At 45.2% G+C, this 16110-nt stretch overlaps 1 protein-coding gene across 2 annotated transcripts in view; it reads left to right on the forward strand.

Annotated features, from left to right (window-relative positions):
• CCDC175 (coiled-coil domain containing 175) overlaps positions 1-16110 on the forward strand; it is a 74738-nt gene that overhangs the window by 14629 nt on the left and 43999 nt on the right. For both annotated transcript variants that reach the window (XM_002719516.6, XM_089322480.1), the window contains 3 exons: positions 4644-4766; positions 7459-7568; positions 14233-14314. In XM_002719516.6, coding sequence (XP_002719562.4) covers positions 4644-4766; positions 7459-7568; positions 14233-14314 — 315 coding nt within the window. The remainder of the gene's footprint in view (positions 1-4643; positions 4767-7458; positions 7569-14232; positions 14315-16110) is intronic.

Below are 16110 nucleotides of genomic sequence, written 5' to 3' on the forward strand. Positions count from 1 at the left end.
TCACCTCAACCCAGTTAGAATGGCTATCACTCAAAAATCATAAAGCAGTAAATGCTAGTGAGGATTTGGGTAAAAAGGCACCCTAATATGCCATTGGTGGGAATTTAAACAAGTACAGCCTATATGGAAGACAGTATGGAGAGTTCTCAGAAGTCTGAAAATAGACCTACCGTATGACGCAGCCATCCCACTCCTGGGAATTTAGGAATTTACCTAAATGAAATCGGCATATAAAAGCGTTATCTGTACCCCGTGTTTATTGCAGCTAAATTCACAATAGCAAAGATATGGAATCAACCTGGCGGTCTTTCAGCTGATGACTAGGTAAAGAAAATGTGGTATACATGCACTATGTAATACTTCTCAGCCGTAAAAAAGAGTGAAATCGTGTCTTTTGCAACAAAATGGATGCAACTAGAAACCATTATACTTAGTGAAATGAGCCAATCTCAAAAAGACAAATATGTTTTCTCTGATAAGTGGAAGTTAATATAGAGTACAAAAAAATTTTTGTTTAAAGATTTATTTTTTATTTGAAAGAGTTCAGAGAGAGAGAGATAGAGAGAGAGGTCTTCTATCCGCTGGTTCACTCCCCAGATGACTGCGATGGCTGGAACTGCGCCAATCCAAAGCCAGGAGCCTTGAGCTTCTTCCAGTGGGTGCAAGGGCCCAAGGACTTGGGCCATCTTCTAATGCTTTCCCAGGCCATAGCAGAGAGCTGGATTGGAAGAGGAGCAGCTGGGACTAGAACCGGCACCCGTGTGGGATGCTGGCGCTTCAGGCCGGGGCTTTAACCCGCTGCGCCACAGCGCCGGCCCCAGAGTACAAAAAATTTGTAGGAATAATGGACGTCTTGTGACATGATTGTTGTTTTTAGTCCTTGTTCATACTCCTGTGGAACTGTGATCTTCCTACTTTTTGCTTGTTGAATATGAGGTGGTGAATTAAGCCTATGATTATAGAGTGGATTAAAATGATGTCTTTGCAAAAATTAAAGAGAAAGGAAGGTGGAGGATTAAAGGAGAAGACTGAAGAAGATTGAAGTTCTAAGAAGGTTATCTTCTTAGAACAGTACCTATGAAATCTGTTCTTTTTATATTAATAAAATCTTTAAGAAAATTTAATAAAAAAAACTCCAATGAGTTTATAAAGAAACAAAAAGAAATTCCCACCTGATGATTAAACTCCCGTCTTCCTCGTCCTGCCTCGGTCACCCCAGGAGACAGAGGGCTGTCTCCACATTAGCTGTCCCCAGCAGCAGCCTTTGTTCTCCCTGTGCAGGGCTGGAGCAGACCCCACGGTCAGAGTTGCTGTTGCCCTGTCTGCAGTGGGAATTGGCATAACCTCAGGTTGCAAATGCAGGACACTGGACGTGGGCCTGCCTCATTGCTGTATAAATAGGAAGACAGAGAAAGCCAAGGGGGTCAGGAGGGCGGGAGGGAAGAAGGAAAGGAAGAAGGGCATGTGTTACATTGCTTGAATCTTGATTCAAATTTAAAGGAATAAAGTGTGGCAGTAACAGTTTGATTCCTCAGGCAGCAGATTCCATGATAAGATTTGGGCTGTTTGGCAATTCCAATCAGTTCAGCTTCTTTATCCTAAAAAGTGCCTGCCTCGTCAGAAGTAGTTTTCCGTGAAAGCTAAGCACACTTCTCCCTGAGCGTAGAAAGCCCCGCCCCAGTCCTCCTGCGGCAGGCATTGCCGTATACCTGGGGCAGTCTCTCTTAGCCTGTGCTGCTGCAACACAACACGTGAAAATGGGTAACTTGTAGCTAATGGCAATGTATACCTCACTGTTCTGGATAGCCAGCGAAGGCCCAGTGGGTCCAGAGTCTGATGGGCCAGACTCTGCGTCCGCAACGGTGCCTCAAATGCTGCCTTCTCCAGAAGAGAGGAACACTGGGTCCCCACACAGTGGAAGGAAGGCATGGAAGGGCAAGAGGCCTGGCTAATTTCCACAAAGTCCTTGTCCCACTCCTAAGGACCCTCATTCATGACTTAGTCACCCAAGTCCCCACCTCTTGATGCTGTCGCCGAGGCGGTCGGTAGCTATTAAATGGAATTTATAAAATGTGGACTCCCTGGATCTCTTCTGGGGTTGTTACCCTGGGCTGCAGTGCTTGAACAAATTGAAATCTGTCTCAAAAGTCCTGCAGGGCTCCTCTTACTGGGCGAAACCTTTCTTGGGTTTAATGTTAGCAAATTGAAATGGAGAGTTCAGGACAGCAAGGGCCAAAAGGGATCTTACTGCTTTTTGTATTCGTTTTTTATTTATTTGAGAGGCAAGAAGGGAAGGAGAGTGTTCCCATCTACTCATGCACTCTGTAGATGCCTGCAGCAGCCAGGGCTAGGCCAGGCCAAAGCCAGAAACTCAATCCAAGTCTCCCAAGTGGGTGGCAGGGACCCAGGCACTTGAGCCACTGCTTGCTACTTGCTGGGATGCGCATCAACAGGAAGCTAGAATGAGAAGTAGAGCGGGGACTCAAGCCCAGGCACTCCAATGCGGATGCAGGCATCCCAAACAGTGTTTTAAATGCTGAGCCAAATATCTACCTCAGCTTTAGCCACAGCATCGCTGAGCAGCGTCAATATCACCTCCACTGTAATATCACCTCCTCCTCTGGCCAGGACTCTGTGCTCTCTGAATAGCCCAGAGCCTTGCCCAAGTTGGAGTGGCTCACTTACATTACAGGAACTGAGATTATGGTGTCTGTGTGGGTGCAACTGGACGAGGACTTCCAGGATGGGGGAGGGACAGCAGGGGTGGGACACTGTCGCTCGTCTCCACTTCTCCTGGCAACAAGCCAGTAGGTCAGGGGTTGGTTTCCAGTATGAGTCTTCCAGCAGGCAGACTTCACAGGACAGGTTTGTGTGTTTTCATCTCTGCTGTCCCCAAGCGCTAAGAACAGCAGTAGCTGTGTGGCTTGTAGCTGGTTAGGCCTGCTGTGTTACTTCATCGAATGAATGAGTTTCAGACTTCTTGAGACTTACAGGGAAGTTTTTTTCCCTTCCTAATTTTTTTTCCCCAAAAGATTTATATATTTTATTTTAAGGAGTTAGAGAGAGAGAGAGAGAGAGCGCTCCCATCTACTGGTTCACTCCCGAAATGGCTGCATTGGTCAAGGCTGAGCCAGGCTGAAGCCAGGAGCCTGGAATGACATTTAGGTCTCCCATATGGGTGACAGGGGCCATCATCTGCCGCTTTCCCAGATGCATCAGCAGGGAGCTGGATCAGAAATGAAGCATCCGGGGCTTCAACCGGTGCTCACAGGAAACCCCGACCTTACAAGAGCCAGCTTAACCCACTACGCCACAGCACTGGTCCCCCCCACTACTCTTTAGTATAAACGTTAAGGTGCAAGAAAGGGAGCCCAGAGGGACTTCCTATAGGGACTTTGCAAACATGAGATCATCTACCTTAGTGCTGTATCAACAGTCTACTGGGACCCACAAGCATTTTCTGAGAAGAACCAGTGTCTCACAGATTCACAACTCTGCCACTTTAACATGGAAGTAGCCACAAACAACACCCAGATAAAGAAGTGGCTTTCCACACCCAGGTGGTGGCTGAATGCTTGCCTAATCCTGGTCTGCTTTCCCAGAACAGAGCCGTAGGCAGGATGCTTTCCGGGTGGACGGCCGAAGGCCTGCCTTATTTGTTCCCCCACACAGTAAAACTCCCCGGATGCAGAGACCTGGAGAACTCTGAGGTGCAGGCTCCCCCCTCTTTTCTTCCACTTTTCAATTCACTTCCTATGAGGAAGGAAAAATTTTGCTAGATGTCAGAGACTCTTCAGACCTGTATCATGTCCCATAACGCGCGCGCGCGCACACACATACACACACACACTCTTTTGCCAGTAGTGTTTCCGTAACTCTGAGACCTTGTAAGAAGGCAGACTTCCTGCTCTTACCCCAGTGTGTTAATGACCACATTTCATTCACGTGCATGTGAGCCCTGGTGCGGAGAAAAGGGTGATGACCACGTCCATTCGGAGTAGCAGCTTCTGGCTCTAACGGAGAGCCACCTGTTCATACGTGGTCACAGCTCTCATACAGAACGCAGTGTGCCTTTGCTTCTGCTTAGTTAGCCGCTTTGTTCTTGACCTTCCGCTTTGCAGACAGGTGTGTCCCTTTGACAGAGAGTGGCTCACTTCATTAGGGTCTGAAAAACAATCAGAACATGTTTGAGCTTGTTAAAGTGACAAGAAAGCTGCTCCGTCTTCAGGGATTTTCTTTAGTCAATTTTATTTCCCACTAAATAATGTGAATTTCTGGCCCCCAGACAATCCCTTGGGTCCTCTGTCTCAGCACACTGTAAATGTTGTAAGCATTACTTTATGGTGTTTTACTAGAAAATCATCACAGTGACAAGTGATTTCATAATTCATTATTAGTGGTTTTTCTTATTGTTTTTGAAAGTTTACTATTTCAATATTCTATAATTACAGTTTGGTACTTGTGGTTCACAGTCCTTCATGTGATATTGCCAAAAAAAAAAAAAAAAGTAAACTGTGAAGTTATTTTGCTTTTTACTTGTTGGTGTTCTTAGATTGAGTATGAATTGTTAACAGTTTTTTTAAAATTTCCCAACTGTGTGTGCTAATAGATTTTTAACTAGTTTATTGTGTTTGTCACTACAGATTGAAGAATTCAAAAAAATCTGTGAGCTTAAGAGAAAGGAGACTTACAAAAAGAAGAAAGAATTGGATAAATTACTAGCTAAAATGTCAAAAGTTAAAGAAATAGTTACCATCAGATCAGTGGTAAGAAAAAACTATATTCTCTCAAAGCTGACATAGGTGCCTCAATAAAGAAGGATTTGACTTTAATTTATCTTTTAAAAAAAAATCATCTTTTTACCATTCTAGAAGAATGTCCTTGACATGTTGACCCTTCAGACACTTTGCTTAAACTGTTATAGTACATTTGTGTTTCCTTCTTCCTCAAGAATATGGTGAGAAGAAAGAGAATGCTTAGGTACAAATTGTGTTTGATGGACAAGCTACTGTGGAAATGCTGATTAAAAATACATGTAGAACTAACCAGAGATGATGATGATAGGAAGAAAACTCAAACGGCCGTGGAGGGGTGGGAATTTGGTCTAGCTGTTGAGACACTGATATTCCACATCTGCTCAGTACCTGGCTCTGGCTCTGCAGAGTAGGGAGTGAACTCTGTCTCTCAAATAAATGAACCAATATTTTTGAAAATTTATTTATTTTATTTGAAAGTCAGAATTACAGAGAGAGAGAGATGGAAGATCCACTGGTTCATTCCCCAAATAGCCGCAATAGCCAGAGCTGAACCAGTCTGAAGCCAGGAGCCAGGAGCCTCTTCCAGGTCTCCCACAAAGGTGCAGGGGCCCAAGCACTTAGGGTCTTCCATTACTTTCCCAGGCCATAGCAGAGAGCCGGGTTGGAAGAGGAGCAGCCGGGACTCGAACTGGCGCCTTTATGGGATGCTGGTGCTGCAGGCAGTGTCTTTATCTGATACGCCACAGTGACAGCCCCTCTATCCTATTTTTAAAAAGAGAAAATTGAAGTTTATGGAGGTGACTACAATTTAAGTGATTAATGTTAATAACACTTCACTAATTAAAACAGAAATGTCTGTTAATCTACCACAATTAATTGAATCAGTGAGTCTTCAGTGTATTTGTCTTAGGTACTTTGATAATCACATGCGAATCGTTACTGGTGCAGCAGTAACACTGAAGCATCCATTTCTACCAGAATGCTGTTTAACCCGTTATCCTTTATACAGGGTGGTGTTGCTCATTATACCAATTATGATATCCAATCACACAACATTAGTAAAATCACTTTTTCTCCCAAATATGTGCATTTAGAGAGATCATTCTCTGATTTGAGATTTCAGCGTGGTAAGGATGTTTCAAAATAGGTCTGACTGGGCGGAAAGGGGAATGCAGAGGTTGTGTGAACACACTCCATCCGTGTGGCCTGGGAGTGCTCTGGGGAAGATGCTGTGTGAGTGGCTTTCACCCACAGGCCACTCTCACCCCACCCGTACTCCAGGGCTAGCAGCTTAAATACTGTGTCCAGGGGAGTTCTGTCAGCGGGAAGAGGGATGTCTTGAACCCACTCTCAGCTCTACTCCCTCTCACCCAATGAAGTGGAATCCCCAAAGCTAATGCGTTTGACCTCCCTTTTCTTTTTTTTTTTAAATTTTTTTTTTTTTTTTTTTTGACAGGCAGAGTGGACAGTGAGAGAGAGAGACAGAGAGAAAGGTCTTCCTTTTTTGCCATTGGTTCACCCTCCAATGGCCGCCGTGGCCAGCGCGCTGCGGCCGGCGCATCGCGCTGATCCAAAGGCAGGAGCCAGGTGCTTCTCCTGGTCTCCCATGGGGTGCAGGGCCCAAGCACTTGGGCCATCCTCCACTGCACTCCCGGGCCACAGCAGAGAACTGGACTGGAAGAGGGACAACCGGGACAGAATCCGGCGCCCTGACCGGGACTAGAACCCGGTGTGCCGGCGCCGCTAGGCGGAGGATTAGCCTAGTGAGCCGCGGCGCCGGCCCTGTCCTCCCTTTTCTTTATCCCAGAGCAGCAAAATAGCTGTTTCACTTTGAATTTTCTCCATCAATTCTTCCAACTTATAAATCGTGCTAACATTTTCACAGTATTCCATCCTAAATATTGATTGAATATTCAGAAATAAAAATTCTTTTCCATGTGAACATAGCTATCAACTGAAACAAAAGATGCAATTTGTTTTTATTTTATGTAATTCTCATTCTAGTATTCTGGGATATTACTTTGAAGATGATGATGATGGCATTAATTTCTTTAATCTTTTTTTTTAAAGGTTATTTATTTGAAAGTCAGAGTTACATAGAGAGAGGAGAGGCAGAGAGAGAGAGAGAGGGGTCTTCCATCCGTTGGTTCACTCCCCAAATGGCCGCAACGGCTGGAGCTGCACCGATCTGAAGCCAGGAGTCAGGAACTTCTTCCCGGTCTCCCATGCAGGTGCAGGGACCCAAAGACTTGGGCCATCTTCTACTGCTTTCCCAGGCCATACCAGAGAGCTGGATCGGAAGTGGAGCAGCCAGGTCTCAAACAGATGCCCATATGGGATGCCGGCGCTTCAGGCCAGGGTGTTAACCCACTGCGCCACAGCACCGGCCCCAACTTGTTTAATCTTTTAAAATGGTAGACAAAAGGAATTCTTGTCTGAAAACCTTTTTTTTTTTTGCAGTCTTCAGATTCTCACTGCTATATTTATTTGTCCCCTACTCCAAAGTTTGCTTTTTTCTGATGATTTCAGAATTATTTCTGCCCAAGATTCAGTTATAAAGAAAGTGATTGCTTTTTGTTTCACTGAAGGACAGATCTAAGCTAAAGTTGAATGACTGATTCATGAGTTTAGCGCAGTCGAGCCGCTGTTGTGAATCACTTGATGATGACTGGATGCCATATTTGTGTTGAACTTTCAATAGATTCTCAGTGATCACAATTTAGAGATGTCAGAGCTACATGGATCAATAAATCATTGGGAAAAACAGGTGGATGAAATAAAGAAATCCTGCAAGATGCTAGAGGACAAAATGTAAGTGAGACACTATTTTGACTCAAGCATTTCTAGAGGTGAATATGCTACTTCATTTAAAGATATTTATTTAATATTAGATGAAAATTGTATTCTCTTAGCTCACTAAAATTAATCTCTTCAGTTTGAAATTAGCCAGGCTTTGAGATAATCAAGGGAACAAAAAACTAAGAGTGATGTAGTCAGTTTGGAAAAGGGGGCGAGAACTCTTTGGAAGGTGCAAGATCTTTGGAAAAGTTCATGGAAAATGAATATTATGAAAAAATTGTGTGGATTTTTAAAAATTATACCAAAATAAGCATAATATATTCATTCTGTTTTTCCATGAACTTTTTGAAGTGTACTTGTATTATTCCCATTTCCAGTCCTGACTCCCTACAAACAGAAATGCCCGTGGAGCATGGCCTAGTGGGACACGCTGTAAGGCCACAGCCTACCTGGAACAGTTCTTGTTCGTCGTGAGGCAGGGCTTGCAGAACTCAGAAAATACAAGGCCGTCGGGCGTGAACACTGCTCCACACAGGACTGGAACCAGAAACTGGGGCCAGGCTCCCATCCATCCAAAGGCTCACACTCTGCTTCCTCTCTGAGTGTTTCATTCTTCCCTCTTTGCTGTATACGGTGCTCTCTCCTTGGTGAACACATGCACACTATGGCTGAGCCAAATTCTCTGTATTGACTGTCAGTCACAGGTCCAGCCATCTGAAGAGGCTGGCCAGCGACTCTCCCAGAAGAATCCTCGATTTCACATGGGAATGTGTTTAGTCCAGTCTTGGCTCCTAGTGCAGTCAGCTCTGGCCTGGAAGATGTAGTCTTACAATGTGGTTTCTGGGGCCCGCCTCAGTGGTTCATTGACAGTTCAATAGACCACCTATGGGCCGAGCAGACGCCACAAAGACGAGTGACTTCCCTGGTAGAATCCTCCTTCGTAGATTTCAATGTACTGTGATTACAACCACAGCAATTGTAGCGGCAGGCCTTTGGCTGGCTGTTAAGCCAGTGGTTAGGATGCCTGCCTTCCATGTTGGAGTACCCGGGTTCAGTGCCCTGCGCCAGCTCCTGATTTAAGCTTCCTACTAATGCAGACCCTGGAAGGCAGCAGGAATGGCTCAGGTGGTTGGTCTGTGCCACCCATGTGGGAGGCCTGGGTTGAGTTCCAGGCTCCTGGTTTGGCCCAGGCCAGTCTTGTCTGTTTGCAGGCATTCGATGAGTGAACCTGTAACTGGGAGCCCTCTCCCCCTGACTGCCCCTCTCTCTTTCTGTCTTGCTCTCTCTATCCCTCTCTGTCTCTTTCTCTTTCTGTTTCTCAAATAAATAAAAATTTTAAAAAGAGCCCCACAATAGCAGAGTATAATGTGCTTAAAATAGGCAATAATTTTAAAATATGCCAAGTTCAATTAATATACCATAATTAAAACTCAGGAAAAATAAACCTTTTCTTGCTAAGTGATTTAATAGTTTTAGTTCATACAAATTTTGAAGAAAAACTAGGGAAAAAGTCACAGTGGAACACATGTGAATCAGCCTATAAGTTATTATGAGCAGTTACAATGAAAAATATCCCTCTATCAATAAAGTTTTATTTATAAGCAGTATTTCTGTTAGCTAAGTTGTTTTAAATATATGTTCAAGAAGGAAGTGAGGAGTCATTGACCACACATTTTTAATGGCCCATCATTTTTTTGTAATCCTGGCTTTTCAAACGTTTTCATTATTGTGGCATCTTATTGAGAAAAAAGTGCTTTTGATTAATTTGATGAAATTAAAAGAAAATTCTCTATATTCTCACTTTTTTCTTAGTTCATTTTTTCTACCTGTGGAGGTGAATAGAGGTAACCCAGCAATTGCTTGGTGGATTTGAAAAACCAGCATTGTATTCTCTAAAATTCTATAAGAGCAAATAATGCAAGAAAGTAAAGTAATAGGCACACTCACCTTCCTGTTAATCTAGAGCGTAAGCCGTACTTTTCCCAGTGAAATCTTTAACTTGAAGGAAGGTTGCTTAATAGCACTGTTACCTATTTGCAGTCAAAATATTGATGGAAAACAAATCCCTCCACCACACGTTTAAATTCTATTGTGTGTTTAGACAATAAGAGCGCCTCAGATGCATTACAGATCCACAGATTGATGGCTTGGTCCTTGTTGCTTATCACTGCTGAGAGCTGGCCTGCTCTGTTTATACAGCTAAAGGCAAACCCAGTGTCCCCTTTCTAAATTGCTATGGTCTCTCCTTGCCATTCAAATGGTTTTCAGCCCATGGGAAATCTGGAAGCTAAATGTTGTACATAAGTGATGTCCACTTTGTAACCCACAGTGTATGCTTGCCATTAAAATTCGTGAAGTTATTAAGATTCTAGATGCTTGGAGGGGGAACTGAAATGATTTACAAGTTACCAAGGTTACCAGTGATTTCCATCCATCCTGTCAAAAGTTGGAGGCCTAGCCTATCCCTTACAGTTCTCAAAGTCATGGTGGAATTTGGCACAGTCTATCACTTTTACCTTCTTGAAATACTCCCTTCTGTTCCTTCACTTACTACACGAGTTGGTTGTCCTCAGGACCCTAACTTGTTCCAGTTGTGTTTTCTGTCCAAGTTTTGGAGTTCTCAGCCCTTTATGATTTTCTGTTCACATTCTCCATGTGTGATTTTTCTTCCAGTTTCATGGCTTTATTTTATTTTTAAAATGTTTATTTTTATTTACTTGAAATACAGAGTAACAGAGAGAGAACAAGCACTTCCTTTAGCTGGTTCAGCCCGGGGCTGGGGTAGGCTGGAGTCAGGAGCCTAGAACCCCACCAGACCTCACGGCTGGGTGGCAGGGGCCCAAGAACTCGAGCCATCATCTGTTGCCTCCTAGAATGCATTAGCAGGGAGCTGAATCAAAAGCAGTGTAGCTGGGACCAAAGCAGTCCTCCCGCACAGGACGTGGGAGTCGCAAGTGACAGTTTACACTCCATGCCACAACCCCCACTCCAGTCTGATGGTTTCAAGCCTGCTCTGTACCCTGGTGACTCCCACGTGTACATATCCATCCCTGACCTCTTCCCTGGGTCTAAACACGCAGCCTCTGTCGCTGACCTGACCTCTCTGCTTGAACGGTCTGTTAGACTCCTCAGACATAGTATCCGAGATAGAACTCCTGATTCCACAGCTCTTCCTACAGCCTCCCCTGCCAGTGAACGTGGCACCACTGCTTAGGTACTTACCCCAGCCCAAAGCCTAGGAGTTACCCACCACTCCTATTGTCCTCACTACCTAACCCTAACCCAACTCTAACCAAATCCAAAGGTACATCCCCTTACCTTCATCTTCAAAATACAAAGTACTTAAAAAAGGTAACAGAAAATGGAATTAAAAAGTAAGCTTATTTTGATACACAGAATTTTAAAGTCCATTCATAGTTTTTGCACAAAAAATGTTCATTGAAAATGTATATTATGGAAAAAACTAGGCATGGATTTCAAAAATATTTTGCACCAAAACAAATATATCTTTTATTTCTATTTTTCCTTTAACATTTTTTGGAGAAGTAGACACACACACAAGACAGAGAGAGAGAGCACTTTCATTCATTGGTTCACTCCAGAGTGCCCCCAACAGCTAGGGCTGGTCTGAGACCAAAGCCTGGAGCTAGGAATGCAATCCAGGTTGGCACACATGAATGGCAGATTCTCAACTGCTTGAGCCACCAGCTGCCATCGCCCAAGGTGTGCATTAGCAGGAAGCTGGAGTCAGGCGCCAGAGTCAGGTAGCAAACCTAGATACTCTTGATACGGGATGTGGACATCTTAACTTGCATCTTAACTGCCAGGCTAGCTGCCCACCTCCTAAGGACTTTGTGAAGTGCCTTTGTATATCCTGTAGGCACCTACATGCCACCTCCACTCTTAGAATCTTAATCAGAACCACCATTATCTTCTCTTGACCACACAGCCTTCTACCTGGTCTGTCTTCCTCCTCTGCTGTCTTTCTCCACAGGGTAACCAGAATTGTCATGTCGGGGGATCATGTTATTTCTCTGCTAAAATATCCTTCCCTGCAGTGGACGTTGTGGCATAGCATATTAAGCCACTGCTTGGGAAGCCCATATCCCATATCATAGTGCCAGCTGGAATCCTGGCTGCTCCACTTCAACCCAGCGCCCTGCCAGTGCATCCTGGGAAGCAGCAGGTGATGGCTCAAGTGCTGGGCCCCACCACCCATGTGTGAAACCTGCTTGGATTTCCTGGCTCCTGGCTTCAGCTTGGTTTAGCCCTGGCTAATGTGGGCATTTGGAGAGTGACACAGCAGACAGATCTGTCTCTTGCTCGCTTGCTCTCTCTTGCTCTCCTTCTCCCTCTCTCCCTCTTCTCTCTTCTCCTCTCTTTTCTCTCTCTCTCCCTTTCTCTTTCTCTTTCTCTCTGCTCTGCCTTTCTAGTAAATGAAAACAAACATTTTTAAAAAATCCTCTCCTGGGGAGCAAATATCTATCCTGACAGTTTAAAGGCCCACATCCTGCGGCCAGCATCATAGTGTAGAGGGTAAAACCGCTGCCTGTGACACCAGTGTCCCGTGTAGGCACCAGCTCATGTCCCGTTTGCTCCATTTCCAATCCCACTGCCTGCTAATGGCTTGGAAAAAGCAGCAGAGGATGGCCCATGTGGGAGACCTGGATGAAGCTCCTGGTTCCTGGGGAGTGAACCAGCAGATGAAAGATTGATCTCTCTCTTTCTCTGTCTCCCCCTGACTCTGACTTTGAAATAAATAAATCTTTAAAATAAATAAACAGATAAAGGCCCACATCCCACATTGGAACACTTGGGTGGTTTCCAGCTCCAGCTCTTGATTTCTGCTTCTCACCAATGCAGACCCAGGAAGCAACAGTGAGGGCTCTGGGATCCTACCACACGTGGGAGACCTAGATTGAATGGCTTTCGCCTTGGTTCAGTCCCAGCTGTTGTGAGCATTTAGGGAGTGGATGGGAGCTCTCTCTTTGTCTCTCTGCCTTGCAAATAATAATAGTTTTTTAACCCTCCCCTGGCTTCCTTCAGAATAAAATCTGAACTCCTACCTGACCCTACATGATCGAGTACCTGTCTATCCCTCCAGCATCATCACACCCCTTCCTCAAATTCACTAAGCTTCCCCCCGCTCCCCACTCCCCCTCCCCCCCGTCTCTGGATACTATCAACAGCTGTTCTTTCTGCCTGAAAAGATTTTCTTTCAAGTCCTCAGCAGAGAGCTGGATTGGAAGAGGAGCAGCCGGGATTAAAACCAGCACCCAGCCAGCACCGCAGCTCAATAGGCTAATCCTCCGCCTGCAGCGCCGGCACACCAGGTTCTAGTCCTGGTCGGGGCGCCAGATTCTGTCCCGGTTGCTCCTCTTCCTGTCCAGCTCTCTGCTGTGGCCCGGGAGTGCAATGGAGGATGGCCCAAGTGCTTGGGCCCTGCACCCACATGGGAGACCAGGAGAAGCTCCTGGCTTTGGATCAGCATGGTGCACCGGCCACAGTGGCCATTGGGGGTGAACCAACGGCAAAGGAAGACCTATCTCTCTGTCTCTCTCACTGTCCACTCTGCCTGTCAAACAAACAAACCTAAAAAAACAGCACCCATATGGGATGCAAGCGCCACAGGCAGAGGATTAACCTTCTGCGCCAGGGCACCAGCCTCAATTACAGTGTTTGTTTGTTTGTTGACATGCAGAGTGGACAGTGAGAGAGAGAGAGACAGAGAGAAAGGTCTTCCTTTGCCGTTGGTTCACCCCCAGTGGCCACTGTGGCCGGCACGCTGTGGCCGGCGCACCGCGCTGATCCGATGGCAGGAGCCAGGTACTTATCCTGGTCCCCCATGGGGTGCAGGGCCCAAGCACTTGGGCCATCCTCCACTGCCCTCCCGGGCCACAGCAGAGAGCTGGCCTGGAAGAGGGGCAACCGGGACAGAATCCGGTGCCCCGACCGGGACTAGAACCCGGTGTGTGGGTGCCGCAAGACTGAGGATTAGCCTAGTGAGCCGCGGCGCCGGCCCAATTACAGTCTTGACATTAGTCCAGGTACCGACCTAAATCATATGTGGGGTATGAATAAATTATAATCTTAACGTTAATCCAGGTGCAGCCTATTTGTTTTAAGGCTGAGCGATCATGCCAGGGGGTTTCACTGTTTTGCCAAGCAGGATGCAGTGCACTGTTGTTGTCTTAGTTTTAGACCATAGTTAGTTTCTGACCAGAGTCTCATGGTGTGGGGGGATTTCTCAAGATGGAGTCTTGGGTGCTCTAAAATGGAGTCCCTGCTGTCAGGTGTCACTGTCACACTTGTTATTCTTTGGAACACTCACCCCTATCTGAAGTATTTATTTTTGATACCTTGCCTTTGTTCTGACTGTTCCACTAGAATATGATTTCCATGAGGGTAGAGCCTTGGCTTATGCTTTATCCTGAGCATCTAGGACATATCTGGCAGAACACAGGTGTCCAATAATTGCTTCTCAAGTGGACGAATAATTAAATGAATATTCATTCATCTATTTTAAAGAACAATACTTTTGTTGATTCCAATACCTAGAAAGATCAATACATTGAGTGGGGAGAAGGGAATTGGAAGTTTCTGATGTCTTAACTGAATGTGGCTTTGATAGAAAACATGCTCTGATATGAATCTGTTTGGCTCGCTTTGTTCATAGGCGTTTATTCACAACTCACAAGGAGAAGCTGGACAGTATATCCAATATTGAGAAAACTGAATATCTGCAAAAGATAAAACAGGTAGGAAGAAAGAAATTATGAGTTTCAGAAGGTAATTATATCTTATTTTTTAGTTAAAATTTTAAACAGGTGTGAGCAGTGTGGAATTTTTAAGTCAATTTTTATTGATTAATAATAATGATCCTTCACAGTAATTGATTTAAGGATTTTTATTGCCTCTCTAAGTATCCTAAATATGCAGAAGAGAAAATATGCCAATATAAAGATGAATAATTTTTTGATAACTCTTCAGGGGGAATAGTGGTTTTTTGCATTAGGAATGTCCATGGTTAATGGATCTTTTTCATGTGAATTATTTAGAAAAACTATGATCATTTAGCTGTGCTGCACTTTAAAATATTTGTATTACTTAGAAGTAATTGAGGCAGATTTAGCCCCCAGGAGAATTCTCTTGCCATTTTCTAAAGAAGTTAAAAGAGATATTGTCTCAGAAGTAAATATCGGTTTAAACTAAAATTTAGCTGCAAGATATTCAGTGAAGCACTGATTAGGGTAGTAAAAAATCAGGAGTAAGGGAATACCATTAAAATGCAATGGAAGGACCTTGGTTGAAAAAGCACTAGCATTGTTCACAGTATGTTACTGAGTGTCAGATACTAGATTATGAGGCAGTATGCACACTACACCTGTATTTATTTATGCATACCCAGAAATACACAGGCACACTAGGCATCCTGGAATTTCTTCCTGCCCCTGGCATTGAAGGAGAAATGCCCATGGTATCTCCTCTCCTAAGCCCTGTGTGGGGAGCAACTGAGACTAGACTAAGTTACTGGAACTAAGACTAACACTATGCATCTGACCTCCCACAATATGGTGCTGAGAGACAGCAAACAGCTTCTACGCAGCTGCCTCGCCAATTTGACTAACAAGCTGCAGGAGCTGATCCTGCTCCTGATTGGAGGAGAGCAGCGTGCTCGGTGTGTGGGCAGCAGAGCATGGATTGGTGGAAGAGGACTATAAAGGAAGAGAGAGAAAATATGCACTGGGAAACATCTGAGGAACATCTGAGCAACCCCTGAGAGAGCTGGCCGGCCGGCGGTGTGCCGCTCCTCCGCGGAAGCGGGGAAAGCGGCGGGGGTGCCGCCCCTCCGTGGAGGTGGGGGGGCCGGCAGCAAACCCGGGGAGGCGGGGGCTGGCAGCTAATCCGGGACGGCGTCGTTCCTCCACGAGTGAGGGAATGGCAGCAAACCTGGGAAGGGCCAGGCAAAAGGAACAGCGCAGGGTCTAGTGTCGTTCCTCCACGAGAGGGGAAGCGACAGCCCTGTACACAAGTTTGCATACATCACAGCATTTTTTGCACCAAAACAAACTTACCTTTTAATTCCATTTTCCACAAACATTTTGCAGTGCCTTTCTGCGTACAGTTATTTCCACAGTTCGAGTCTTGTTGTGTCCGGTGCCCTCTGCCCACCGTCCTCAGTCAACCAGGATGTAAAATTCAGCCCTTTGACTAGTTTCTAAAATGAATTCAGTGGTGCTGAGCACTTCATGATCTACTGCAAACTCTGCTGGACATGATGGTGATGAGGGGACGGTAGAATCTCATTGCAGACCTCCGGGCCGTCTTGCCCCCCACCTTTTCTTCCTCCTACAGGTACTCATCCATCCTCTTGCTCTAAAATACAGGACCCCCACCTCCCAATTCTTCTCCCTCTGTGATAAAGTATAGCACTGTCCTTTGTCTGAGACCCGCATCCATACCCTGGGGCTCACTGGGGAGATCCGAAGAGGAATCCTTTCAGAACAATGGTTTATACCATTAAATTTTTTCCATTTGGGGCTTTGGGAATTAT

Source organism: Oryctolagus cuniculus, chromosome 20 (assembly GCF_051225735.1).
Source record: "Oryctolagus cuniculus isolate XC-2025 breed Fujian yellow rabbit chromosome 20, ASM5122573v1, whole genome shotgun sequence".
Classification (NCBI taxonomy): Eukaryota; Metazoa; Chordata; class Mammalia; order Lagomorpha; family Leporidae; genus Oryctolagus; species Oryctolagus cuniculus.